This window comes from Pseudonaja textilis, chromosome 1 (assembly GCF_049901715.1).
Source record: "Pseudonaja textilis isolate UNSWEBS1 chromosome 1, rPseTex1.2, whole genome shotgun sequence".
NCBI classification, from domain to species: domain Eukaryota; kingdom Metazoa; phylum Chordata; class Lepidosauria; order Squamata; family Elapidae; genus Pseudonaja; species Pseudonaja textilis.
In genome coordinates this window covers 162,766,996-162,794,671 of record NC_141990.1, presented here as the reverse complement: position 1 = coordinate 162,794,671, position 27,676 = coordinate 162,766,996, and the positions used below count along the sequence as shown (strand labels likewise).

The following is a 27,676-nucleotide window of genomic DNA, read 5'->3' as shown; positions in this document are numbered from 1 at the left end:
CTAGTTGATGATCTGCTAGCCAGCTGAGGCACCAAATTCCTGAGTCCCCCCCCCCACAATGCCCCTCCCCCTTGAATGGTAACCAAGAAACGAAGCAGAGGTTAGCATTGCTTCAACTGAAGTCATTTTTCAGGTTGACAGTTACATTTACTTCAATGGAAGCTATGTCAAATGTCAAAGTGAGACAATGAGGTCTGTCTCCACAACATGCTCTTTGAGTGAGGAGCCATTTGGGTGAGGAGAAGGCTTTCCTTGACTTTCTCCCCAGCACTGGTCAAAGTATATCCAGGCTTGGCAACAGTGATGCATACTATGGGATTTCCAGGCTGGTCAGCTATGAAGACTTCTGTAAAAGTGTGTTGTATTGAAACTCAAAAGTTTAAATGTTTTGTACTTTAAACAGATATATAGGAATATTCATATATCTGTTTTTCAACCCTTGAGTCCAATTTGAACTAATCAATTTCTGCAGACTCAGCTCTTTACAAAAGCTCTTTATTGACTTTAGGGATCCTCAGAAAATAGAGGAACAAATTCCTCTTGGCCCACCCATTAACTTTAGTATGTTCCATATTTTCCCATGATGTACACAAAAGCCTTGTTGTATAGACAATGAAACAAAAGTAAAAGTCTTCCTTATATCATCATGTTAACTGTTTCAAGTTATCTTAATTTAGTTCTCTGCTCTCATGTCCTTCAGTGTTTTCTGAAACCTACCTGTTCATTTGTCACTTCTTTATTCATGTATGGCTGAATTCTGCTTTGAAAGATTTTAATCAAGACTTTATTTGCATGAAAAATTAATGCAATGGCTCAACCATTTGCAGCAAATTTTAGATATTGCTTCTTTCATATAGATATGGACACTAATATTTTCAAAGGCCACCCAGTTTTGTTCCATATTTATTAATACAGTTAACTTTCTCTTCTGCAGGGGGTTTTTCATTTGTACCTTTTCATTTTTCTACTTAACAGCTGCTCAACTGCTGTTCATATTGCATTGTCTAATGGAGATAGTTCATAAACAGTTCTCTCTCTGCAAATCTTTCATCACTCTACAAGACTTTATACTGTATGAAAAAGGGTTAGGTGTAGTGTGCCTTCCTCCATTTTTATTTTTTGTTGACTTTCCTATGATTATCCTTCAATATTTCCATGTTATATCTTTTTCAGTGATTTTTGTCTTATTTAAAAAAACTCTCAGTCATCTTACACCTTTCTTGCTACTACAGTAGCTGATTCAGAAGGCTACCTCAATCTTATTTTTTTAAAAAAACAACCCCCCTTCAGTTATTACAAAGTCTCTTGCCTTTTTTTCATTGCTCCTCACAATCACTTTCACATTAAGTGTAATAAGCCTGTTTCTTTCACGGATGCTATATCCTGATCGTATATTCTACAGGTCAAAACTTGCTTTACAATGACACTTTTCAATTTCTAACTTCAACCTATATATTTGACACCAATTCAGGTAGAAATATCTAAGTATATCTCCATTCATATGCTTGAAGAGGTTGGCAAAAAGTTAATTGCTTTCATATAGAAACATGAATCATAGGGCTGGAGGGGACCCTGCAGGTCTTCTAATCCAACCCCATGCCCAAGGTGAGAGACCTTATACAATCCCAGACAAGTGAATGTCCGATTTTTTCTTGAAAACCTTCAACAATGGAGTACCCACAACTCTGGGAGGCAAACTGATTATTTTTCATTTTTATTTATTACATTTGTTTGGCACCCATCTTGCCACATGGTGATTCTTTTTCAATTGTGGTTAGGAAATTTTTTCCTTCGTTCCAGGTTGGATCTCTCTTTAACACACTTCTACTCATTGCTTCTCGTCTTGTACTCAGGAGCTTTGGGAGAATAAGCCAATCCCCTCTTCTTTGTGAAAGCCCCTTAAGTATTAGAAGAAAGCTATAATGTCACTTCTAATCCTTGTCTTCATTAGGCCAGACATAACCTTAACAGCAGAGGTGGGCTGCACTTTCCTTGACAAGGGGTTCACTGAACGTGAGCAGGTGCTTGTGATCTCAATGCTATCCTTCGCTTGATGTGGCATAGCATTGATTTTTTGGGCAATTGCATCACAATGCTGGCTCACACATAATTGGTGGTTCACTAGGATTCCTATGTCCCTTTCACAATTATTGAGCAAGTACTCTGTACCTATGCATTTGATTTTTCCTGCCTAAGTGCCAGATCTTACAGTTCTCACCACTGAGCTGAATCTTGTTAGATAGGGTCTTGAATCTTCCTTCCAAAGTGGTGGCCATTCCTCCCCACCCAGCTTTATGTCATCTGCAAATTTTAATGAGTTTTGATGAGTTACATCTATTCATTTAGATCATTTATGAACAGTATTGGGCTTAAGACAGAATGGCAAATGGCAATCTGGGTTCTTGGAAACCTGTTCATACTGACAATGGGTTGCTAAGTGCTCTGCAACCCATGATTACGTAATTGCCATTTTTAATCTTCACTGCTGGCTTCCCCAGAAAGTCGACAGCGAAGTCAGCAAAGAAAGTTGCAAGCCGCTGCCAGCTTGGCTTGTCCTTGGGGACTAGCTGAAAAAGGTCTGCCCCAAAATCTAAGCTTACATTTCTATTTAGATTTCAGGACCTTTTTCAGCCAGCCTAAAAGTGAAACAGCTGTTTGGCAGAGGGACTCCACCCCACACAGGACCAAATCTATCTGGCAGGCAGCTCTTTTGCTTTCTATTCTTTTTTTTTTTTCACTGACAATTTCAACTTTGCCTTGGTTCATGATTCTCCCATTCCAAGTTTCAGCTTTATGTGGTCTGGTAAAAGGGGCAACTCCTCTTTCAATATTGGCACTGACTTCCCTGTGGTTTTGGTCTGGGAGTGTCCAGTTCCATCTGTCAAATGTTAGTGTTGTTCTTCAGTATTTGGATAAGTGCCTTCCAACTTGGATGCCTCATCACGTGCCACCCATATTTTTCCAAAGTCACAATTTTTGTGGCAACAATATAGATACATACATTTATTACATTGTCTTCTTTTGGTTTTGATTGTAGAATTTCTCCATAAGATACTTGCAAAGCCCTATCTTATTTTCAGCTAAGCTACTGATCCCTCCCATCATATCAAGCAATAATCTCCTGAAAGGGAAACCAGAAGTACACTCATACATGCAAGCAGAATATTGTATTAGGAATCAGATAATAATCTCTTCCAAAATTAGTTATTGTTTATTTAATGACAACTTTATAAACCAGTTCTCTCGACCAAAGTATGACTCACTCAACTGGTATTAAATAATTAATATAGAAATAGCCTTTGCCTGACATACAAGGAAGTGTAAGAAAGTTCATGGAGAACAATATGGATATACCTTCAACCTTTAATCCCATTGGAAAATTGCACAACGCAGTTCAACAAGCACTCATAGCTCCTTAAAATATATGGTTGCCTTCCTGCTTTTATTGGGCAACTATTTCCACAATATTATCACTTTAAACTTTGATAGCAATGCAGTGCCAAGAATGATAGCATTACTAAAGAAAAACATGTATATCTAAAAGTTGGTGGCAGCTACAGACATTGTAAATGTAATTATCTGATCCCAGTGTGTAAGTACAGAGCAGCTTTCAGGTGAGAAAATTCTTCAGTTCTGATCCACAATAAGTGGAAAGTAGGAATGGTTTAGAGAAATCATTTGGAGGTCTCTGAATTTGTTTTACAGAAGTGAAAATTAAAAATGAAGCTGTCTGTAACAGTAGCTCTGGAAATTGTTGCACAATGTCACACTGGACTTACCACAAAGACTCATTTCCTACAGCAGAGAAAGTACACTCTGAGGTAGGAATCTCCTTCCTCCCAGTTGCTTCAGATGCACAGCAAAAAAAGGCTTCTGACATTCTGATATCTATAGGGGTAGATAGCTCCTTGTTTTGTCTTGGAAGGCCAAATCAGAAAGATTACTCAGGGAACTAGAACTTGAGAAAGAAGGAATACAAATGAGATGCATAAAACTCCATACAAGATGACAATACTGAAAGAGTCCCAGAGAATAATGGATCTCAGAATGTTTCTTGATTATTCTTTGATGGGTGATGACCTGAATCTATGGTAGAAAAATAATCTTCATAATAAGTCTTGTATATTCTTTTTCTACAGCTAAATCAGGATGCCAACTGGAAGATATTAGAGCTATTCCTGGGAGTAAATTGTATCTCTATCCCTTTCTATGAACTATGTTCTGTAGTATCTTCATGCTGAAAGATGCTTCAGATGAGGCATACGAGTTAATCTGATATTGCTTTATGAAAGAAAATATGAAAGATACATGGCAACTGTTGGCCATGCCCAGGATGGTATTAGTGTTAAGAAAGACCAGGATGGTTGTAGTTCTCATGGAATGAGTGACAATCCCCTGGGAAACAGGGTTATTCTGAGTCTTGCAGATTAATTTGATGCAGGTCAAAATTTGGAGATTATGATCTTAGTGACAGTGGGGTTCCTGAAAGGAAACTAGCAGATTTTCTGATACTCTGAATTCCTCTATTGTGTTCAGGAGGCCCTCCAGAGTTTTTGGTATTTTAGCCAAAAATGTTGAGATGATCCTGCTCAAAGTCCAGATACATAGTTGTAACCAGCTAACTGAATTCCCAAACCAGCAGGTTTAATGTTGCTGGAACACTTTATGGTGGGGATTTTGGCAGATGAACCATGTTCAGGTAATAGGACATCCTGGGCCAACTGCAGTCTATCCAGAAAATGGATCACATTCTTCTAGGGAAAGTTGTGGCCAGCAGAAGTGCATTGTCACATAACTGGAATCTGAATCTATTCTTCACTCCTGTTACTGGAAATGATTCTTAGAGGTATCCCTAGGTTGCTGCCCATTAGTTTGCAAGTCATTGGTTCTGCTGAAAAGTCAAAACAGGAAGGCTAAAGCCAGACAAAAAAGAAACAAATGCAAGGAAATAAATGCAGAACTCTTGACCATCAGAATGACAGGAAGAACTCACACCTGTACAGCTCATACTGAAACATGGCAGGGTTGGGACTATGAAAAGGAGACTCTCTTCCCAATATAAACTCATCAAAATCCTCTCTAGCCTCTTCCTCCACTCCAGAGTGAGGGAAAGAATGTAGGACTCAGCTATAGGAAAATTAAGAGCCATTTACAACTTGTTTACTGTAAATAAAATAAATAAAATAAAATACTGTAATATTTTATTACTTTATCTGTAAATAAAATACATATGATTGCCTTAACTATAGAAAATGGAACTCCTAATACTATAACTTATTAGGTCTTAAAGTAGGGAATATGTAAGAGTTATATGTGCATACAGAAGTAAGGATGACATGTTCAACAAGATTATAAAACAGAATGCGAAGAAAATTTGTATGAGTTATCCTTGAATTCTTAAATAGAAGATTTTAAAAGACAGTTAAAAGAATTCTTTCTATAGATGTCCCATACATTAACTAGTACCCTCAGAATTTATGAATTTCTAGACCATACTGGAAACAGTGTACTTAGTACAAATAAGGTTTCATGTCCATAGACTGTTATGTGAGTTTCTTATTGTGCTGTAGGGTAACATACTTCCCATTAATTACTCTCATAGAGTTCCTGAAGTTCATCTTTGTCTCTTTTGTAGCTCACATTTTCTGTAGAAAAAAAACTGCCTCAAGCTTGTCAAATTTCCACTTTGAAGAACCTGTCCTTCTTGCATCTGGCCTCATATGTAGAAATAGGAGCAGCAAAACTATATTCCTGGCAGAATTTCTTTATTTTAGAATACTTTAATTTCCATTAGGTACTTGAGAGAACCCCAATAATCTATAAATAGCTGATCAGAAATTTCATGATTTTTATCTCCTGGATAATATCAAGTTTATTTGATAGTTGCTTTATATTTCTGAGTTCTGCTACTTTAGTAATACATGTAATGTTTTTCTTATTCTACTTTCACATTACAAAGATTTTTTAAAAAAATGGTGGGTTAACAGCTGAGAAGTTTCTTCTAAAAAGTCAGTATATTAAGAGAGCTTGAAAGTACCTTGGGCTTTGGCATACTCATTTTCAAATCACTTCAGAGAATAGGTCTACCATGTAGCTACACTAAACAAGTATTCTAAAACTATGTTTCTTTGGAACTTTCAATGATGTTTGTTTTTCTTCAGTCAAAAACTCATGGATACATTTAGTTAATGTTTACATCCCAAAGTCCTTGAGAATTCTTTCCTTGCAATTTATATGTTTCCCACAGTATAGTTGTATTTTATTCTATTCCTTAAGTATGTCACTTCTTTTCATAAATAACTGCCTCTATTTATCTATAGACATATAGAAACCATACTACTTATAATATATCTTTTTTTCTTTTCAATCTAGGATAAAAAGCTTTTCTATTAATAACAATTTGAATGAGCTGCCATCATAAAGAAAGAAGGGACAAGGCCAGGGGTGGGATTCAATTTTTTTAACAACCAGTTCTGTGGGCGTGGCTTAGTTGGGTGTGGCTTGGTGGTCTTGTTATTGGCTGGGCATGGCCAACTCAATATCACTCACAGCGAGTCATGCATCTCCTCACCTGGCCTTTCATGACTGTGGGGATGCTGCAACAGTCATAAGTGCCATTGTATTTTTTCAGTGCCATTGTAACTTTGAATGGTCACTCCACACAAGCAAAGTACCAGCAAAGGAGGGGAAAAAAAACTCCAGAGACATTCCTGAGACAGGAAGTCCAGTCCTGCCAAGAATGTAATAAGGGTTAACAGAGAGACAGTTTCTGTAAGCAACACCAGAATGTTTCCTTCTTGCCTTCCTTACAGGATTAGGCCAGTAATTAATTGTCCGAACTGCTTCGAATGTTAAAACGGATTCTAGCGAATAGGTGTGAACTGGTAGAATCCCACCCCTGCTTAAGGCCCTGCATTAGAGGTGTCAAATGTTAGAAATCAAAAAGAAAGCACTCTTTGAAAGTAAGAAATCCACATGACAAAACATTGTTTTTTGTGCACAATAAAACCCGTGTTAATTATTTCTATACCAACCTTTATTATTTTTGTAAACAATTCAAGGTAGTGAACATATCTAACACTCTTCGCCTCCCCTTATCTTCCCCACAATAACAATCCTGTGAGGTGAGTTAGTCTGAGTTACAGAGACTTGTCCAAAATTACCTAGCAGGATTTCATGCCCAAGGCAGGACTAGAATTTAACCACTAGTCCAAACTGGCTATATGGTGCCAAAATCATATGACTCCTGGTAGCTTTAAGAGCATTATTAGGACAGATTCAGGATTGGTATTTTTCTTTTTTTAAATTTGATTACATTTAAGAACTTTAACTTACCAACGTTAAGCCTAGGGAACTTCGAAAAACTATGCTACCCCACCATACTTCTGTAGCATGGTATAACAAGAAACTGATTTTTTGAGATACATGTCAGGTACTGACAGGGCTGGGGCATGGCAAAATGTTTCTGATAAATAGACTTTACTGAAATTGGTGAAACCGAGATATATGCTTATAACAGAAAGAAGCAGAAACAGAATGCATTTTATACTTTTATGGATTGTAAACAGTTTGAGAGGTTATGTTTTGCTTTTTATTTTGTCTTTATTTCCCTTAACTATCTTGTATTTTAAGTTATTCTGGATCCATTTATTTTGTTCTAAACAATCAAGAGTGATTTACTTCAATTTGGTAACTTCAGTATGCAAATTTCATACCTGTTGCCCTAGTTCTCTTTTACTTGTTGAAAATAACATCAGTCAGAACTCTCTTAGAGCTTCCCAAATTTACTTGAAGTGTGCTAGTTTGGAAGCAAACGATGAACAAAATATTAACTTGAAATGGGTCTGTTGATGTAAGAACTTCTGAATGTTTAATCTATCAAAAAATAAACAATGAAAGCAATAGTATGAATCAACTCACTATGCCACTGAAGTGGCAAAAGGCAGCTTGCTTAGATTTACAGAATTCTGTTCAGATGGAGTAAAATTAATTGAGAGTATCTTGAAGATAGAGTAAATTCAAAATTCAAAGGCAGAGTCTCATCAGAACAGGATAGAATTTTCCTCAGACAGAGAAAGCAGAATTTATTCCAACTCCATTGCAAAGTATTGGAAGTACTTTCAGAGACGCAATTATCATGCAACCACTTTAATTCATTCACTGAATGTTACAAATGCTCCAGATAGTGTCATCAATTTGTAACCCTTCCATCTTTCTCAGAGCTATATCTTCTTTTTCCTTTTAAGGAGAAAAAAACTTTAAACATTGATAGACTGATAATTGCCCAACATTTTTGTTCCATATGCCAGCATGGAATATTTTGCAAAAAATAAAAGCAGAATTGTGGATCAGTTTCCAGCTCAAATGCTTTTTCAAAAATTGGCTAGTAATCATGGTTTACAAAGTTACATTATACAGAATTTTGGGAAAATTGAAATTAAAAAACAGCTTAATCTTTTATGATGTTTTATATTATCTTGGCCTAGAAAGTTGTTGTCATAACTGATTTATTTCTTATAATTAAAATATAATTCAATTATGAAAGTGCAAATATAAAAAGAGTAAAAGAAAGATATATCCTCATTGACAGCGCACTCATTGATAGTTCTTAGAATTTAGGGAAATCTATCATGGTTTTCCAGGTAATATTCTGAATTTTGAAGAATATTTAATTCCCAATTCAATTTTGATCCAATTTCATTTATAGTACCAGGGTACTGTAATTAGAAAATTAACCCTTTCTTTTCAGGTAGTAGTCAGCTTTAATGGAGCTCTGAGAGACACCAAGCTCAATGTTAGAGCACAAGGGTTGACAAGATTCAGTCTCTGACATTTGTGCCTAGAAACAAGTTCAGAGCATTGAGCTACAAATCACACTGCCCCAGAGTCTGCACATTCAATCCATGGAGACTTTATAGATCCAGATGGACTGACACATGGACTGGCTGATTGAAAGAACACTGCTATACAGAGTTGGCTCCAGTCTAGCATTAGTGCTGAAACCAAAAGTGCAAGAAACTCACCAGAGTGTGTCCTGAGGTGTCCTGTGAGAGCATCCCTTCTTCGGCAGGCATAACTACAAAAGGGACATTTGAATGGTTTTTCTCCGGAGTGTAATTTGATGTGCCTCAGTAGGTTCCCCTTCTGGGTGAAGGAAGCTCCACACTGGTTACAGTGAAAGGGACGCTCACCTATAGCAGATGAAAGAAGAGAAACAACACCTAAGAAACAGTGATTGAAAGATCATTAAAATCTAGACTGGATAAAAATCTTCCTCAACATATATTAAAACCATCTGAAAAATAAGAGACCAAGTCATAGCAGCTAGATTGGCCTTAGTTAAAGGCTCTTTCGTTCTTTTGTTTTCAAACCACATTATCTGATAATCAAATCCCATGACTTCATTATTCAGCTATTGCAGGCATCTAAAATTAAATGGGACAATTGCAATATTTGAAGCAGACAGGACCTATGCTAAGGAAAGACAAGTTATCAGCTGTAGAAAAGGAAAGCTCAGAAACAGCTAGGTGGACTAATGATCAAATTAAGTATGCTATGTTCATACAACCCTGCAGAATCCAAGAAAAGGCTACAAAATCATATTTTAATGAAGCATTAAATTATCTCCACAAAATTAAAACTGCAAATGTAAAAATTGTATACAGACATTTTAAGCTTCACCGATAATAACTTCTCTTTCATATTTCAAGCAGGCATTAGCATGGTCAAATACATTTCTCTACCTGCAGGTAAAGAACCACCTAAAACACAGCAGAGGGAATCCTCCATTTATAACTGTCAAAACATTATTCTGCAATGTGGTAACGTGATTGATAAAGTAATAAGTCAATTAACACTGCAACAAAGAAAGAACATTGTTTTTTATATTATTGTTCTTTTTAAATATTTTAGGTATATTGATGAGGGAGCCGTGAAGTAACTTCTAAGCAATCTGCAATCTGACATTGTACATTTTATAGGTTAGCAGACTAAATATAATTAATATTAATTAATACTAATCTAAAATAAAATAGTTTGTAGTTTCAGTTCTTGTGAATTCAAACTAGATTGTAAACTTAGATTTTAGAAAACAAATTACATTTCTAATTCAACCACCTGCTAAGCTTTTCATATGACTATTAACAGTCTTAATATGTCTACTTGCCATTCCTGAGATTCAAGCCTTTTCTGTTTTGACAGTTCAGACCCAGAGATTTATAGGAAGGTACCCATTTTTTGCACAAAGGGCTGTATGGTCAGAGGAAAAAAACATGTCATGCTGTTCTTTGACAAGATACAAAGCAGTTTCCCTAATTTATTTTAATTGTGAAACCCTTGATTAATTTAGCTTTGGAGGCTATATATATAAGATCTTATATATTTCAACCCCTCCCCCCAAAAGGGACTTGTAAGATACTAAAAGGTCACATTATGAAGAAAGAGTACAAGAAGTAGTCCAGGACTATACAGTCAGTCACAGGGAAGCAAAAATTAAAAAAAAAACAAATTAAAAGTTAGTGAAGGATGGTTAACAAAATCCACAGGAGCTTCTTTGAATGTGTTCAAAATAAAAGAAAAATGAAAGAATCAGAAGAATCAGCTGCTCATTGGAGACAGGTTAATGCTAATAGGTAACAAAGAAAAGCTGGAACTACTCAATTCAATCTATTGCATCAAAACAAGATACATTCTTTAAGATATTATAAAATAAGGCAAAGGGGCAACATTAAATTTGAAATAGAATCATAATCAAGGACTGTCTCTTTATTGAATGAATCTCACATACCAGAGGAACTGCATCCTAGCATATTGGCTGATACTAATGTACTAATGTACTTGGATATGAGATAGTACCATGGATGTTATGTAAGGAAAACAAATGCACTTTTAAGTTGCATCCACAGAAGTATAAATTCCAAATCCCAAGAAGTAATAAATCTATTTTTTTCTGAATTGGTTAAGTTCAAACTTGAATAACCAGGTCTCAATACATTTTTAAGAAGGATGAAAAAAAAATGGTAAATTTCATGAAAGGGCATCAAGTACAATCAGGGACAGGTTAGGTTGATAAAGAGAGATGGAACTAATTGGGTGTGTTTTCTCAAATACTTGAAAGAAAAAGGATATTCTGATTCAGCATGCAGGTCATAGAATAATAATAGGCAGACTGCATTCTAATTGATTATTACAAAAAACTTTCTAAGTGTAACAAGAGTTTGGCTGTGGAACCAACTGCTGAGAGAAAGAAGGGGTTCCTCTTCAATAGATCTGAATCAGGCAGGAAGGATATACGTTGCATGGCCAGAGGCCTTCTGTGGTTTTCTGCAACAGAAGCAGAAAAGATCCAAACACAGCCTGTTTTTTTGTCTCCTGAGCTGATTAATTCTTTGTCTCCACACCACACCCCCCCCCACCAAACTAGAGTTTATTTCAGATTTTTAAGGTATGATCATTTAATATCCTTAACTTAGGAAGAACTTCAAAATATTGAATATTTCTGGAAGATGACTCAAAATTACAGTTTGGCCATTCTGTTACTGAGAACGGTTTTAAGTAATTGACATAATATCCATGGCTATGCCCAAATCAATACCTATATATCAAATTTTATTTTTAGAATTTTGTATAAGTTTTAGAGTTTCACAAAAGACTAAAAATATTTCATGATGCATATTAATATCATGCCAGAGGACAGCAGCTCAGCAGCTAATTATATTTCATAACCACAATTACTGCCTACTTCTGTTTACACTGGAGGTGTTACATCACCACAAATTTAAAAAGAAAAGCTTCCAGGAGACCAGGCAAGGGATGTGTAATAAACTTATTTTATTTCTTCCAGGTTGATTCATATGCAAGCAACTATGACTAAAAAGAAAACTAGATATGTGTAGGCATGAAAGGTAATTAATATTTCTCCATATAGTTACACAATATTTTCATGTAGCATGTATGGGTGTTTGTATAAGTCTTTCTCTCTCTCTCTCTCTCTCTCTCTCTCTCTCTCTCTCTCTGTGTGTGTGTGTGTGTAATGTCAATTCTGAAATCCTTCAATCATATTTCAAAACAGCTCTCATGTGCTTATCTCAGAAGTAATTTACACTTGCAGCTTGATAGGGTAATAAGAGTTCCAAGACTCTGCCAGGCAGCAGTTAGAAGATAATCTAATTTGGCTAAAGTAAACAAGTTGGCAGATAAGATAGAATCTTAGCTATGGAATGAGTGAGGAAGAAGGTTCAATAGAGGAAAATAATTTGATCTAGCGGTTATCGCCCCAGGCTAGGAAATAGGAGACTGTGAGTTCTAGTCCTACCTTTGGCATGAAAGTCACCTGGGTAACTTTGGGCCAGTCACCCTCTCTCAGCCCAACCCATTTCACAAGATTGTTATTGTATAAAACATAGGAGGAGTTAGGAGAATTAGGTATGGTCACCACATTGAGTCATTGATAAAAAATAATAAAGATGAGATTTTTAAAAGTCTGCAACAATCCTGCCAGCCATCAGTTTGCTTGGCATTACCATACTATTAATAAAGTTTTACCTTTTCCTAGGAATAACTACTATTTTCTTTTTGAAATTAAACTAAAAGACTTAAACATGTAAACTACTTTTCCACAAAGGGAAAGTTTCATTTGATAAAACATCTAAGCAATGCCTGGGGTTAGCAAACAGAGAACAAAATTACATCAAAACAGAAATAATTTCTGTATGGTTGAGAACATCTGAATAGTCAATGCACTACTGCTTTATTCTGAAAAAGAACAAAAAAGTATTCCTCAATAGAGGAAATGTAATGGCTCTGAGAAGAGCACTGCTTATATAATCTTCATTTTTCTTTTTTTAAGATCATAATGTTACTTTAGAAAAATGCTGAAGTGCCTCAAGTATAAAATGTCCAAATTATGTCTGCCAGTAGAACACAACCTAACATTTGAAACAGCTTTAAAGTGAATTTCTATGTTTCATATCCAGGGTACATTAGTGACAATTACTTTATAACACTGCTCTCCACATGAAAACATCCAAACAATTAAATGTTTTCTTTAATGTATGAAACATTATTGTGAGATGAGGCATTAGAGCTGAGTATTAAGTTGAGCATTATGTGTTATAAATGGCACCAACTTTACAAACCCTCAGGAAGTGAGTTTTCTCTCACCATCTGGGATCCTTTTAAACAGAGATACCATAGATTGATTCCACAGTCTTCTATATACAGTACAAAGCATTTGATTTATATCTGAGCCATTCTTAACCTTTTCAAGAAAATATGCAGTCGTATTTTGCTCTAGACTGGATATTCCTCACTTCTCAGTTTTTCTCTCCTCTTTTTGCTTGTTAATCTTTACAGGCTTTGGGAATTTCTCTCCCCTTCCCCAGTTTATTTTTTATTTTTTAATCTGAATTTAACATCAGAAGATTAGAGAGTATTAGAGAAGATTAAAGAATAATAGAGGCCTAATATTAGAGGCAATAAGCAAATATCCCTTGCTTATCCTAATGATGACCCAATCACTTTTACTGATCTTTCCTCTGGAACTTGCCAGTCATAGAAAACTCAAGTTGATTCATGTATCTACCAAATGAAATTATTTATATTCTGACATATTGCGTATAACTGACCGGTGCATTTTGTAAACTTAGGTTTATGGTTTGATATGCTGTGTGAATCCAGCCAATAATGGGTTGTTCAGTAAATTGTGATTTGGTATGTTGCATGGAAACAGGCTTAATGTTGCATCTGCACAGTGTCTGCTACCATGATTTTTTCTTACAAACTTGATCTTCAAACTGTAATAGTCAGATCTAGGCTTCTTAATGTTGGATATAACACTGATCTTTTTGTGTGTTGTAGTTTCCTAGTAATTCAGTCCCTCACACAGGCAGGGGAAGCACTCCAGATTTTTATTTTCTGTGAACAGAATCAGTCATAACTAATATTTACAATACATAGAATAATTTTTCAGATGATTGCTGCCAATTAATGCTAAAAACAAGCCACTAATATGCTACTCCAGATCAGTACTGTCCTATATAACTGGAAAGATACTGAGAGTCAAGGAAAGAACCTTTCTCATTACAGCTGATAAAGGTGGGCAGGAAAATGTAGCCAGATGGGTGAGAAACAGTTAATGCCACTTTATGCAAGGAGCTGATATCCTAAAAGAGGCTGTGCTGCTAGAGCTGGATCCTATGATTTTTCTACAGCCCACTGAAATATGCCCACTTTTAGGGTAAGGTGACAGGCAAGGTGTTACTGGTCTGAAAGAAGCCAATTATTCTTGCTCAAAGACAATGACCTCTGAAAGTATTGAAAGACAGGGCATACCAACCATTAATACACTTTCTAGACTTCTCAGCAGCGTTTGATATTATTGAATGAGAAATATTGATAGATGTCTCAGTAATTTGGGGGCTGGGAGAAATCACAGGTTCCATTCCTATTTGCTAGACCAACACTAAAGAGTAACTTAAGAATTGATTATTGTTTATACGTAGGATGCCATCCTTTTGATTCTTGCTATTGAAGCACTGGAGGAAGAAATCTGGAATTTTAGTATGATTTCATCCATGCCATACAAAAATGATATACAACTTTATCTTCACCTGATTCAAGAAAGGTGCAGATGCTTGCAGTTTCTTAGAGGCTATGATTGATTATATACACCCTAACAAACAGAAGATGAATCTAAATAAGATGAAGGAGCAGTGGATAGTTGAGTCTCAGACTCGGGAATTAAGAAGATATTCTATTCTGGCTGAAAAAATAGGTCTATCACTTGGCTTTTATATAGCTGTGGAAGTTCCTTGATAAAAACTTCCTTGATTTAAACAGAAACATCCTTGATACAAACAGGGAACGTAATTACTCAGTGAAAAGAGATCATTATCTGGAAGATATTTTGTTATTGTAGAAATTTTCTGCTATTGAGCAATCCCAGTAAAAATTCATTTGAGTTTCCTATTGCAAGTATGCAGTCTTCTGTATTATTAAAATATTGAAAGAGGCTGATAGATCATTGAACATACATCTCATTTCCAAGGCAAGGCCATGTCACATGAGCTGCACACATATAAAAATACATCGATAATGAAATGTGTGGACTGAAGTGACCAGATGGATCCTGTTCCCTGCCAGACCAATCATCACATCCATAAAGTCAAATCTCCTACAGGTCTCTCACCCCCACAGCAGGTCTAAGAAACAGGTTTCAAAATAGAATTGAAAAGGCTATGGATTCTTTCAAACAGGGCACAGTTGCAAAAAAAGCAAATTGTCCCTCCAGTGATGGATGGGTCTTACGGTTCCACTTTACCCAAGCTTCTTCCTGTTGCAATCATAGGGTATGGTGCAAACAGGAAAGTTTCATTTTTAGCTGGGTTACACAGGAGTAAACTCATGGAGCAGTCTTGCCCATCATTTGAAGGGAGACTGGGCAAAACTGCCACAACAGACAGAATTTAGGTTAACACATAGCCATTCTAATCAGTAGCAATGCCAACTAAAACTGGTTTTAATACCCCAAATGTTTTATTTATTTTACAGATGAAGAAGGCTTTTTCAAGGCTGGGGAGAGGAGAGAGATAAGGCACTCTCTACTGGTCAAATGATTTCAAAGAGAAAATATTGGTTACTTGCTCTCTGCAAGTCTTAGGTGCCCACAAAAAAGCAAATCTGTCCATTCCAGTAGTGTCTATCTGTCCTTGAGTAGACAGAGCAACCCGCTCATGCTCTGCTTAACTTTCATTTTTCTTGGCTAAGACAAAGCCTGGCCATCTGCAAAGGCCTCAGGAAAACTTCCATCCTTCCCCTACAAAAAATCTTACTCTGGTTTCTTCTTCTTTCCTTGCAACATTTTCCTTTGACAACACAGACCTTTTGTTGTTGTTTTGTATCTCACCTTAATCAGCCTCCAGGGAACAAAACAAAGGGAGTTAGTCTTGTTCCCTTCTTTCTTGTGAGGGAAGGAAAAAAGAGACAGAAGGAGAAGCCAACTGTACTTGGAAGTGGGGAACGGAGAAAAGTTGAGAGAAAGATCATTCTCTCCTGTACAAGCAATTAATCAATGTATGAAGCAAATCTTCCTTGCTCTTCACACAACAGCTTGCTAAACAGAAATTATTTGGGAGAAATATATTTAAAGTGTGAAAGATAGAAGCTGTTCCTGCATTTCTGGAGGAAAGTGCTGGAGGAAGAGAGCAAAAGACATTGTCTGGGGAAAGCAGCTTACACTGGAAACGAAGGAAAAGCAGAATACAAGAAGTAAAGTAAACACGGTCCCTGCCAAATGGGTCTGGAAATATTTCTGTGAAAGGCAAGGAAAGAATGAAATCCTTGTAAATGCTATTCAGACAACACTGAGGAGATCAGTACTTTCAGGATCGGGTGATCAGATAAGTTATGGAGTTATTACTGGGCAACATGCATTATGAAATAAGTATATGTCAAACACATCTACATATAGAAAATTCCATAAACTTCCCTATGGTGTGCATTTATCAGTGTTTCCTCAGAGTAAAATACAGTCCTCTCACTCCACGGGCATATTAAACACTGAAATTGAAAAAATAAGTCCTGGTTTCTTGGTAGTAGAGTGACTATCTTAGTTAATCCAGGAACTACCAAGGAAGATACACTAGCAGCATCAGATGAAGATCGTATCTAGTTAAGCAGTGACAGGTTAGATCCTTCCTATAATATCTAACAAAACAAGGAGAAAAATCCAAGCAAGCTGATCTCAGAGTCTTTGGATAGGGATGTATTAGTCAGTCTGAGGCATGGCAGCTATTGGTATTTTTAAGGATGGAGGTTTTTTGTTTTGTTCTTTTGTAGACATGAATATAGTTTTCATTGTGGATATGCATCATACCAAAATTTTATTTCTGAGTCCAGCCTAACCATATGCCATTCTTTACAGTTCCCCAATAAATTCAGATTTCTCTAAAAATGGAGAGTGCTTTGCATATAGAGACTGATAGCTGGTAGGATTGTTTTCATGCTGAATCTGTCATTGGTCTCTGTGTCTTTCTTGTGAAGGTTGTTCTAATGTTAGTAAATATTTCAAATCACCAAGTGTCCTCTAGAAATAGTAGAAGGGGAGGATTTTGTAAAACCAATAAAAAGAGAGGTTCATATTAACAGACAGCCAATTTAGTATGTACGTCATAGTGAAGGAGACTTAATATGGAAATTATCATTCCTCAAACATTATTGCAAAAGAGATAAGAACATAAATGCATGTTTTTTAATATTTATTTCCTAGTAAGCAAAGTTTGAAAGGAAAATATTTCCCATTACTGCACATGATTATCAATGATGAATTGAGAAATGCTAGAGAATAGACGTAGGCAATATCAACATCAGATGCCAAAGGCAGTCATCACATTTTTTTTTCTTTTGGCTGCTTACCAGTGTGACTCCTTTTATGTACCATAAGCACATTGGGCCCAATGCAAACCATGCCACAGACGTCACATTTCAGTTTACCATTCGGAAGCCGGATTCCTCCCTCGCCTGACAGCTCCTGCATTTTTCTGTTCTCCCCAATCTCCTGGTTTTCAATCAGGGGCTCTTCCAAACTGCTCCCTTCATCCTGCCCAATGATCCCATCTTCCCGCTTTAGACGCTTTCTGTTAGAATCCTCATCATCGCTTTGCATTTCCCGCTTTATGGAATTTGCTGCAAAAGAAGAAGAAAAAGGAGGAGGAAGAGGAGAAGACAAATAATTCTGTTTCCCTTACATTCATTTGTTAAAATAATACACGAGTAAAATATTGCATTAATCTTAATCTCACTTTCAAACTATGGTTTATAAAGGATTGTCTTGTTTCTTTCAAACATGTAACTTTTTATGTAACTTACAAACTTGCTCTGCAGAGTACAGTACATTATGGGCTTATGGATAGGATCAAGCCAGGACATAACTACAGAATCAGGGAGCAGAACATAAATACTGGACCAGGAGCTGTTGCTATTTTTTATTACTTGTAAATATCATTTGTATCTTCAAAATAAAATATTGAAGTCAAAGAAGATCTGGTCTGCTCTAAGGGGATAAATTTAAACTGTTTCCCCATTCCTGGTTGCCATCTAGAGACTTTGGTATTCCAATTCAATTTGAAAGATACATTAATTTCCTGTAATTCTTTCTTTATTCCCTTAGACAGTCTTTCTCAAACTGGCACTGCCATGTGAGCGTACTGTAGCCAATGTTCTATATTATCACAGCTAGCAATTCTAAGAACATAACCAACGTATCTGATAAATCAAGCTGAGATAGTGGGCTTAGGACACTAGTCAAGTCTTTAGGAGCAAACTATATTGAGCCCAAGACAAATTACACCCTTATGACCAACCATGACACCAGTCCTTGCTCAACGTTAATTAAATAATATTTCTTTCAGCTAGAATATCATCCAATAGGAAAAGTTTAAAATAGAAGAGAGTATGTTCTTTTAAATTAGGAGAAAAAGGCTGTGGATATTACATATCTTTTGAAATAGGTATTATATTTGTCTTTGTATTTAAATAATAAGTCTGTGGCCATGCTTTAATGCTTAACACTTCACCCTAAGTGAAGGTTTTATTGTTATTAATAATACATGTTTAAGAACATGAAAAACAATTTTTGTGGCCATTTGCAAAAATATTTAATTTTGGAACTGGATTCAAATTTTGCCTTAGCTATACAATAATTAAAATATCGTGACTGCATTTCCTTTATCTTTAATATTTGATTCCATAGCAATCCACTTAAGAGTAATATGCTAATGAGCAGCAGTTTACAAGTTAAGAGGGTTGGGTGAATCATCCCAAATTCAGATCAGCTCTGCTAATTCGTGAACAGGTTTTGATGTATAGAAACATACAAGTTTCTTTATACTGAATCATGTTATATTTTGACCAACAACCCTACAGGCAAAGCAGACTCTTTCTATTCTAATATACCAAAAATCACTTTAATTGGGGGATTCAAAGGATTGATCTTGAGCCATTTCCCTTGCAACATGGGTGTTTACCCCTGCCAATAGAAATCTTAACAAAAATAACTAAACATTTTTCCAAAATCAATCCAAAATGTTGAAACACTTCATTGGTACACACTTTTCTCTATAGATAAAATATTTTTTTTGAACGCATGCAAAAAAATTAAATTGAGAAAATGCCTCTACTTAAAAATAAAGGAAATGAATATTTTACTAGCCAAGAAATAGACATTTATTTTCTTATTTTGTTTCTTAAGAACAAAGAGCTTGGGACATCAGAAACTTTCTTATATCTGTCCTTTGGAAAGGCCATAGTTGGTGGGGCCAACAAGATGTTGATTGTATACCTAAAATATTTATGAACACTATCTTCCTTAACCCATAATACTGATTTTTTTCTAGAAAAATGGCTAGAATACAGTAAGAAAAATCAATAAAACAAAAGAATTTCAGCTTTGAATTACACAGATGTTTAGGTCCAGTTCTTTCTCACATGCTACTTTATTTGTAGAAATTATTAAGTTCCATACTCCACAGAAAATAACTTCGGTCCCTAATCAAAGCTGTTTTCAGTATTAAAAAGATCCACTTGTCCTTTTCTTCTGTCCTTATATCACCAGAAACCTGCCATTAGCATTTGTTGCTGTGTGAACGTTTCCTCTGCTTCTGGGACTAAGAGAAAAAATTGCAGCTCTCCAAGGAGGGGAATGCTGCTACAGAAGGGATCACCCTGACTCTTTACAAATACTTATATAATTTTTTTCTGTGTAGTATAACTTGATAGGGTGCAGTTACAAGTTTAGTGGAGTTTTAACTAGGCCAATCTTTAAAAACAATGAAGAACTGGGAAATAAATCAGATTTCAATTTACTTGAAAATGTATCCATTTCTAAATTTGTTTTCTTAAATTTACTTATCTCATTTTTACACTCCCTGTATCACTGCTATCTCTAAATCTGTCCTATTTATTCCTGCATTAGAAAATGTTTATGCTGGTCCAAAATGTACTGTAAATTTCCTATGTTTAAAACATTGATATTTGTAAGGCATTTTTCCAAAAGTAATACAGTCAAATAAATAAACGTTCACATTTTTTGTCAAAACTAAACAACATTTTAAAATCAATTTTACTCAAGAGACTAAAAACTATTCAAGTCTTATCACTGCAATCCCTTAAGAATTCTTCAGGAGCGGATGGTTGTCCTGCACACAGATAAAATTACACAAGATCTCCGGGGATAAGGATAGAGTTCTTAACCTTACTCTGCCCAGAAAGCAAATGTAATAGAGAAGGAACAGTCTTGACCAAAATCTCTGGGAGCAAAAGAGGCCTGGAGTCTCTTCTCCCTCTCCCTCTAAAAAACTATGAGGTATTTTTTTAACCTAGATCTCCCAGACACCTTTTGATCAGTGGTCTCCAAACTTGGCAACTTCAAGACTTGTGGATTTCAACTTTCACAATTCCCTAGGCAGCACGGTTGGCTGTGGAATTTGTGAGTAGAAGTCTACAAGTCTTAAAGTTGCCAAGTTTGGAGACCCCACCTCTACTTTAGATGGTCACCAACTCACTCATAATAGCAGCAAATAAGCAGTCATCCTGTTCAAGACTGGAAAATATATAAAATATTTTCCCAACAGCATGAATAATGATGATGACGTTTGTGCTGAGGAAAAGGCACAGTAATTATGCTCATTGTGTGATCGCTTCCCCATCATGAACTGGTTTTAAAAATCTCAAAACAGGACTTTGACAAACTGCTGGGAGCAGGCATATACTGGGGGATAAAAGAGCCTGTGGATCCTATTTTGAAGCAGAATTGAAGACACAGATGCATTAGAGAAATTTTGTATAAACAGCTTGCTGCCTGGGGAATTCTGGGGTTGAAGTCCAAATATTTAAAGTTGCCAAGTTTTAGAAACACTGCATTAGAGGATGGACAGCTCACAAACCAGAGGCTACCCATATATTTATTTATTTTTATTTATTAATCAAATATATATACCACCCATCTCACTATTTAAATGACTCTGAACTGCATATTTATATATTCCACCTGTTATCTCACCTTTCATAAACATGTCTCATAGAGGGTCAAATAAAAAGCAAACAGTGGAATAAATCTGTTATGTCCTGAGGACTCAAGGAGTTCTCACTCAGGTCCACTCACTTGTGTGGGCGTTATTTCCCCCATTCCCATTGGTCAGTTCTCCCCAGCAGCCAGCTATAAAAGCAGGCTGCGGGGTCCAACTGGCCGCTGATTGCTGCGAGCCAGTTCCAGGCTTGGCAAGCACGGTCAGCCCTTTATTTGTAAATAAAGTACTGTTGCACTCATGCTCTGGTTCAGCCTCTCATTGCTCAAACTTAACACTGGCGACGAGGATGGGATGGCTACCAGAAGCACCTTGCAACCGCTGAGTCACTAGCCACCGATCTACAGCCCAGAGAGAGCGATCGGTTGGCAACAGGGGAAACGCTGATCCGCAGCCAGAGAGAGCGGTCAGCTAGCGAAACGAGCGATCAAAAAGAGCAAACGCAGATCCGCAGCCAGAGAAAGCGGTCTGAGTCAAATAGTTAGAAGCGTCTGTAGCCGCTTGTTAGCCTCGCTACGGGGAAAGTGAAGCGCTGCGAGCCGCAGCGCTCTGCATTTGGCGCGAAATTCAAACGGGTGTCATTTGAATTTCGGGCCAGTAGGAATCACAGCACAGCGCTGTAGAGAGTCACTAACGCCCACTTTTTTGGCGCGAATCAAGACACCTCCAACGGCTAGCAGCCAACGTGGTAACCCAGAGAGAGAGAAAGAGAGGGTAGCAAAAAACCTCTCCAGAGCTGATATCACTTGTAACTCACGAGCGTTCGTAGTCCCAGAGAGATTTCTCCCGCAGGTAGCCCAGCCGTTCCAGCACCATGAGTTCCAATCCAGTATTCCCGGCGTTTAAACCAGACGAAGAGAAGTGGGAATCGTATAAGAACCGTTTCAATCATTACATCGATGCGGTCGGCCTGTCGGATGCGGGAGAGCATCGGAAAAAATCCTATTTCCTAATCTACTGCGGAGCCACCGTTTACGATACCGCTGCAGCACTCGTGGCGCCGAGAGAATTAAAAAAACGTTCCGTGGTCCGAGTTGCTTGAGATCCTCACAAACCACTACGCTCCCAGACCTTCACAAATCGCCAGAAGGTTCACGTTCCGAATGAGGAAGCAATCAAGTAAGGAGACCATCAACCAATATATGGCCGCCCTCAGAACAGCAGCCCTGCACTGCGGGTTTGGAACATACCTAGAGGACATGCTCCTCGATCAATTGGTTTGTGGGGTCAAGGATCTCAACCTACAGAGGCGACTGCTAGCTAAGAAAGACCTCAACCTCGCGCAAGCGGTAGAGGAGGCCCTAGCAGCCGAGCTAGCTACGAACTCAATCACCGAAATTCAGGGCCCAAGCGCCAAGCTAGCAGCGTTCCCAGTCCATTCCGAAGAGGTGGAAGCGGAGGAAGGCCACAACGATGAGAACGATGTCCATCGCCTCACCAATGACAGACGGTCGCAGGTAGGGGCCAAACAAGAATACACCGGTCCACCCAAGCACATCACCCTGTGCCTAGCCTGTGGGGATCACATCAAAGGGCCACCTGCAAGTTTAAAGGAGCCGTTTGCAACAACTGCCATAAGAGGGGGCACATTGCGAGAGTCTGCCAAGCCCCCAAAGCGCTGCACAAAGACCCCGTCCTCGCACTCGGGACCACAGAGGCAAGTATTAAACTGTCGCACGCACCGCCTTGCCAGGCGTACTTGCCACTCTGTTAGTAAAATTTCTCTCTCCGTTTCCCTAGAAGGTAAACCGTGCCACATGGAGGTTGACACAGGGTCAGCGCTCTCAATAATCTCGTGGAACACCCTCAAGAGACTCCACCCCAGCCTATCTACTACCCGGCTTCAGAGATGCCAGTTCGGTCTGAAGGACTACCAGGGAAGGCCATTCCCGTGATCGGCAGAGGCAAGTTCTTTGTCAGTTTTAGAGCTTTTAAAGGCCACCTACCTCTAGTGGTAGTTAACGGCAACCTACCCACCTTATTGGGGCTCGATTGGTTTCCCCACCTCGGCCTAGGGTTAACAGGAGTCCATGCTGTCTCAACCTCAGACACTGACTCCTTATTCGCTGACTACGCGGATGTGTTCAGCGAGGAGCTGGGGTGTTATAATGGAACCCCCATCTCGTTCACTGTTGACCCCCAGGCAGCCCCAATCAGATTAAAACCACGTAGAGTTCCATTTGCTATTCGACCAAAACTAGACGCTGAATTGGATAAACTACTAAAACAAGGGGTCATTGAGCCAACAGATTTCGCCAAGTGGGAGACGCCCATTGTCACACCCCTAAAAAAGATGGTAGCCTGAGAATTTGCTCGGACTACAAGACAACAATCAATAAATATTTACAAGTTAGCGCCTATCCCGTGCCCGTCATTCAGCATTTATTGCATACATTCGAACCGGGCAGTATTTTTGCTAAATTGGACATGTCTCAAGCATATCAACAGTTCCCTGTTGATAACCAAACAGCGGAACTTCAGACCATCGTCACTCACAGGGTGCCTTCCGATGCAAGCGTCTCCAATTTGGCGTAAGTGTTGCCCGGGCATTTTCAATCCCTCATGGAGCGGATTTTACAGGGCCTCCCTGGTGTAGTACCCTACTTGACGACATCTTGGTCTCGGCCAGGGACAGACCCCAACTCTTCCAGAGAGTGCGAGCAGTGTTAGAGAGGTTCAGACAGCATGGCCTCAAGTTAAAAAAAGAAAAATGCGCCATTGCCACTAGACAGGTGGACTTTCTGGGTTATAAAATTGACGCCTCTGGCATTCACCCCCTGGAGTCCAAGGTCAGGGCGATCCACGAAGCTCCCACACCGACCTCCAAAACGGAGCTACAAGCTTTCTTGGGACTCCTAAACTTTTATGCATCCTTCTTGCCCCATAAAGCCTCAGTAGCCGAACCCCTACACAGATTACTAGACAAAAAGTCACCGTGGCACTGGGGGCACAAAGAAGACCAGGCGTTTAACGCCGTCAAATCACTACTTACGTCAGAGGCAGTGCTCATCCAATTCGACCCCAACCTTCCTTTAGTACTGGCAGCAGATGCATCCCCTTTTGGAATTGGGGCGGTCCTTAGTCACCGACTCGCCAATGGCGCCGAGGCCCCCATCGCCTTTTTCTCCAGGACGCTCTCGGCCACGGAGCGAAATTACAGCCAAATAGACAAGGAAGCCCTAGCAGCTGTTGCAGCCGTGAAAAAGTTTCACAAATTCCTTTTGGCCACTTCTTGAACTGGTCACCGACCATAAACCCCTCCTGGGCCTACTGGCCGGCGACAAACAGACACCTCAAGTCCTCTCCCCCCGGATGACACGGTGGACGCTTTTTCTAGCGGCCTACTCATACAAACTTATCCACCGCCCGGGCAAAACTCTATCCCACGCTGACGCACTCAGTCGCTGCCCCTTACCCGCTCCGGCTGAAGACCCAGCTCCTGTCAATGCCATTTTTGAAATCACCCAGTTGGACCTGCCCATCACCGCCCTTGACATCGCCGCCAAAACCAAGGCAGACCAAACGCTCGCCCAGGTGCTCGACTGGGTGAGGAGGGGTGGCCGGGAGGCAATGTTGATAACAAATTCGCACCCTTTAAGACTCGCATGCAGGAGCTGTCCAGTTTGCAGGGTTGTCTACTGTGGGGCACTCGAGTGATCATTCCGACCTCGCTGCGTACCCGAGTCCTGGAGGCGTTGCACGAGGGACACCCGGCATTGTGAGAATGAAGGCGTTGGCACGCAGCTACGTATGGTGGCCGGGTCTAGAGCGAGGACATTGTCAATTGGGTAAGTTCCTGCAGCATTTGCCAGGAATCCCGTCCTGCTCCCCCATCGCCACCCCTACCAGATGGGAGAGCGCCAGCGCCCTTGGTCTAGAATCCATATCGATCTGGCCGGCCCGTGCATGGAAAGATGTTCCTAGTGGTCGTGGACGCTTATTCCAAGTGGATAGACGTGGCGCAGCTATCCACGACAACCACACTAGCAATCACCAACGTGTTAACGCGCCTGTTCATTACCCATGGACTACCCGACTCCTTGGTCTCCGATAATGGCCCACAGTTCGCATCAGTAGAATTCAGCCGTTTTGCAGCCAACCTAGGCATTCGCCACATTTTAACAGCCCCATTCCACCCTGCGAGTAATGGGTTGGCCGAAAGGGCCGTCAGGACCACCAAAGAGGCCCTCGCTAGGTTTGGCAGAGATGACTGGCACCACAAACTCTCACGGTTCCTGATGAGCCAGCACTCAACCCCCTGTGCAGTCACCAATAAGTCCCCAGCGGAACTTCTGATGGGCCGACGCCTGAGGACTGTATTGGATAGACTGCACCCACAATACTGCCCTGACTCTCCCCTCGCTTCCACTTCGGGGGTTAGACATTTTATGTTACAGGAGCCGATATTCGCCAGGAATTTCGCTGGGGACCCACTTTGGATTCCGGGCGAAGTCATCGCCGTCACCGGGCCGAGATCATATAGAGTCAGGCTGGAGGACGGTCGCGTCTGGAGGAGACACATAGACCAACTCAGAAGGTGCCTCAGCAACCTCGCAAACAAGGATCCAGAGGCTCCAGTCGAAGGGGAACCGTCCCATCCGCCACCCAGCCACATCGCACCCAGTGACCAGTCTGCGCCAGCGGTCGTTCCGGTCAGCCCAAACCCGGACAACAGCGCCCAGAGAGTTGATCAACTGGATCCAACCCACGAGAGTTTGACTCCTGAAACCAACCCGGTGGTTTCCGAGGATGCCCAGTCCAGAGAGAGTGTTGGCGACACTATGCCAGCTCAACCGTCACAGACTGATGCCGAACAGTCAGACAATGTTCCCGAGTTGCGCCGCTCCGGGCGCCAACACAAACCCCCCATCTACCTCAAGGACTATGCGTGTTCGCATCTGGGGGGAAGGGGTGTTATGTCCTGAGGACTCAAGGAGTTCTCACTCAGGTCCACTCACTTGTGTGGGCGTTATTTCCCCCATTCCCATTGGTCAGTTCTCCCCAGCAGCCAGCTATAAAAGCAGGCTGCGGGGTCCAACTGGCCGCTGATTGCTGCGAGCCAGTTCCAGGCTTGGCAAGCACGGTCAGCCCTTTATTTGTAAATAAAGTACTGTTGCACTCATGCTCTGGTTCAGCCTCTCATTGCTCAAACTTAACAAAATCCTTTTTTCATTTGATCCAATTTGACTTTTATATTCTGAAAACAATATTAAATGTAAAGGCATTGTAGTGTAGATGCACATTTTAAGAGCTTTTTAAAAAAATCCATTGAACATCATGTATGCATATGGCCTGCCGGTATGTCATAGTGGGGTTTATTCTGTGCAGGTAGCTCTTGACCTATTCATTTAGTGACTGTTTGAAGTTAACAGCAGCACTAAAAAAAGTGTTCGTACATGCCGATCCACATGCCATGTGACCTGTCTGTTGCCTTAGCAATAAAAGCATTCAAAAAGTTTTACGCCTCATCCTCTTTTTATTTTATTGTGGCTGTGCAAATGATTGGAATCAAGTTTTCTTGATACTTTTATCGTAATTGAAGATTTTCCTTGAAATATGTACACAGCTCTATATTTCATCACTGAAACATTTGGTGAAATTAAAGCAATTTGGATTTGTATTCATATAAATATAATACTTATATAAGTAAAAGGAACACAGGGGTTCTGAAGTGTGAAGAAACAGCAAAAAAAAACCCTCCAGTTGCTGAAAAACCGAAGTATTGAGCAGTAGAACAAAATACAATATCTGTCTCATGTTTCTGCAGAGGATTCTAATCTATTCTATGCCCTAGAATTATTATTCAGTTTTGAAAATCTGCAAATAAATAATTGTCACCGGGGGGGGGGGCAGGGGTTTTGGCCCATCCAGGCTTACATTTATATTGTTCTGTCTGCAGCGACAGATGGCATTTCAAAATATATATAAACTAGTTCCGATTGTGAACTTTTCTTGTTTTTATCATTGCTCTTGGAATAAATAAATAGCCTTGTGGTATCTCATTAAATCCATACATCTGTGTATCAACTTGTTGTTTTTGCAGTGTTCATCCAACACCTTTGGCTTATGTTTATTTTCTCACAGAAGAGTTTTTAAATCACAAGAAAGACAAAAGGAAAAAGCACACAAAGTATTTTTGAATTGCTCATATGAAGTATTTGCCATTCATCTCCTCTGTTCATCAGCAATTATTCCTTCACTACTTTGAATGTTTACTTGAAAAAAAAAATTGAGAAATTCTAAGTACTTATAGTACATTGTCTGGATTTCTCTATCTGCCAACAGTTCAAAGTACTGATTATTGGACAAGCTGCATGGAGGAATTTCCAAAGTATACTTCCAGGCTGCTGAATACAGCAAGAAGCATGTTCTGTTGCTGGGTGCTAGGGAGCTTCCTGGCATAGTAAAGGCACTAAGGTGAGTGTTTGTTTGTTTGCTTGCTTGCTTGCTTACTTGCTTTCATTTCTGTTTTCTTTGCTGGTCAGGGAAAATTGAGGGACTACTTATTTAAATGTGTTAAACACATTTAAATCTAGAAGCCTTCTAGTCTGTAGCTACAGCAGTTCACTGTGTAGGATAATACTGCCAAAGTCAAA

The 27,676-nt window shown here is 39.2% G+C and overlaps 1 protein-coding gene across 7 annotated transcripts in view; it reads right to left on the bottom strand.

Annotated features, from left to right (window-relative positions):
- The window catches only part of IKZF2 (IKAROS family zinc finger 2), a 129,454-nt gene that overhangs the window by 38,122 nt on the left and 63,656 nt on the right, over positions 1-27,676 (bottom strand). For 5 of the 7 annotated variants that reach the window (XR_015740692.1, XM_087919617.1, XM_026707589.2 and 2 more), the window contains 2 exons: positions 17,413-17,682; positions 9,024-9,191 (listed from right to left, as the gene is read on the bottom strand). Coding sequence is in view for 6 of the 7 variants with exons in the window: in XM_087919617.1 (XP_087775743.1) it covers positions 9,024-9,191; positions 17,413-17,682 (438 nt within the window). In the remaining variant the exon portion in view is untranslated. The remainder of the gene's footprint in view (positions 1-9,023; positions 9,192-17,412; positions 17,683-27,676) is intronic. The other 2 variants (XM_026707592.2, XM_026707594.2) reach the window with 1 other exon arrangement.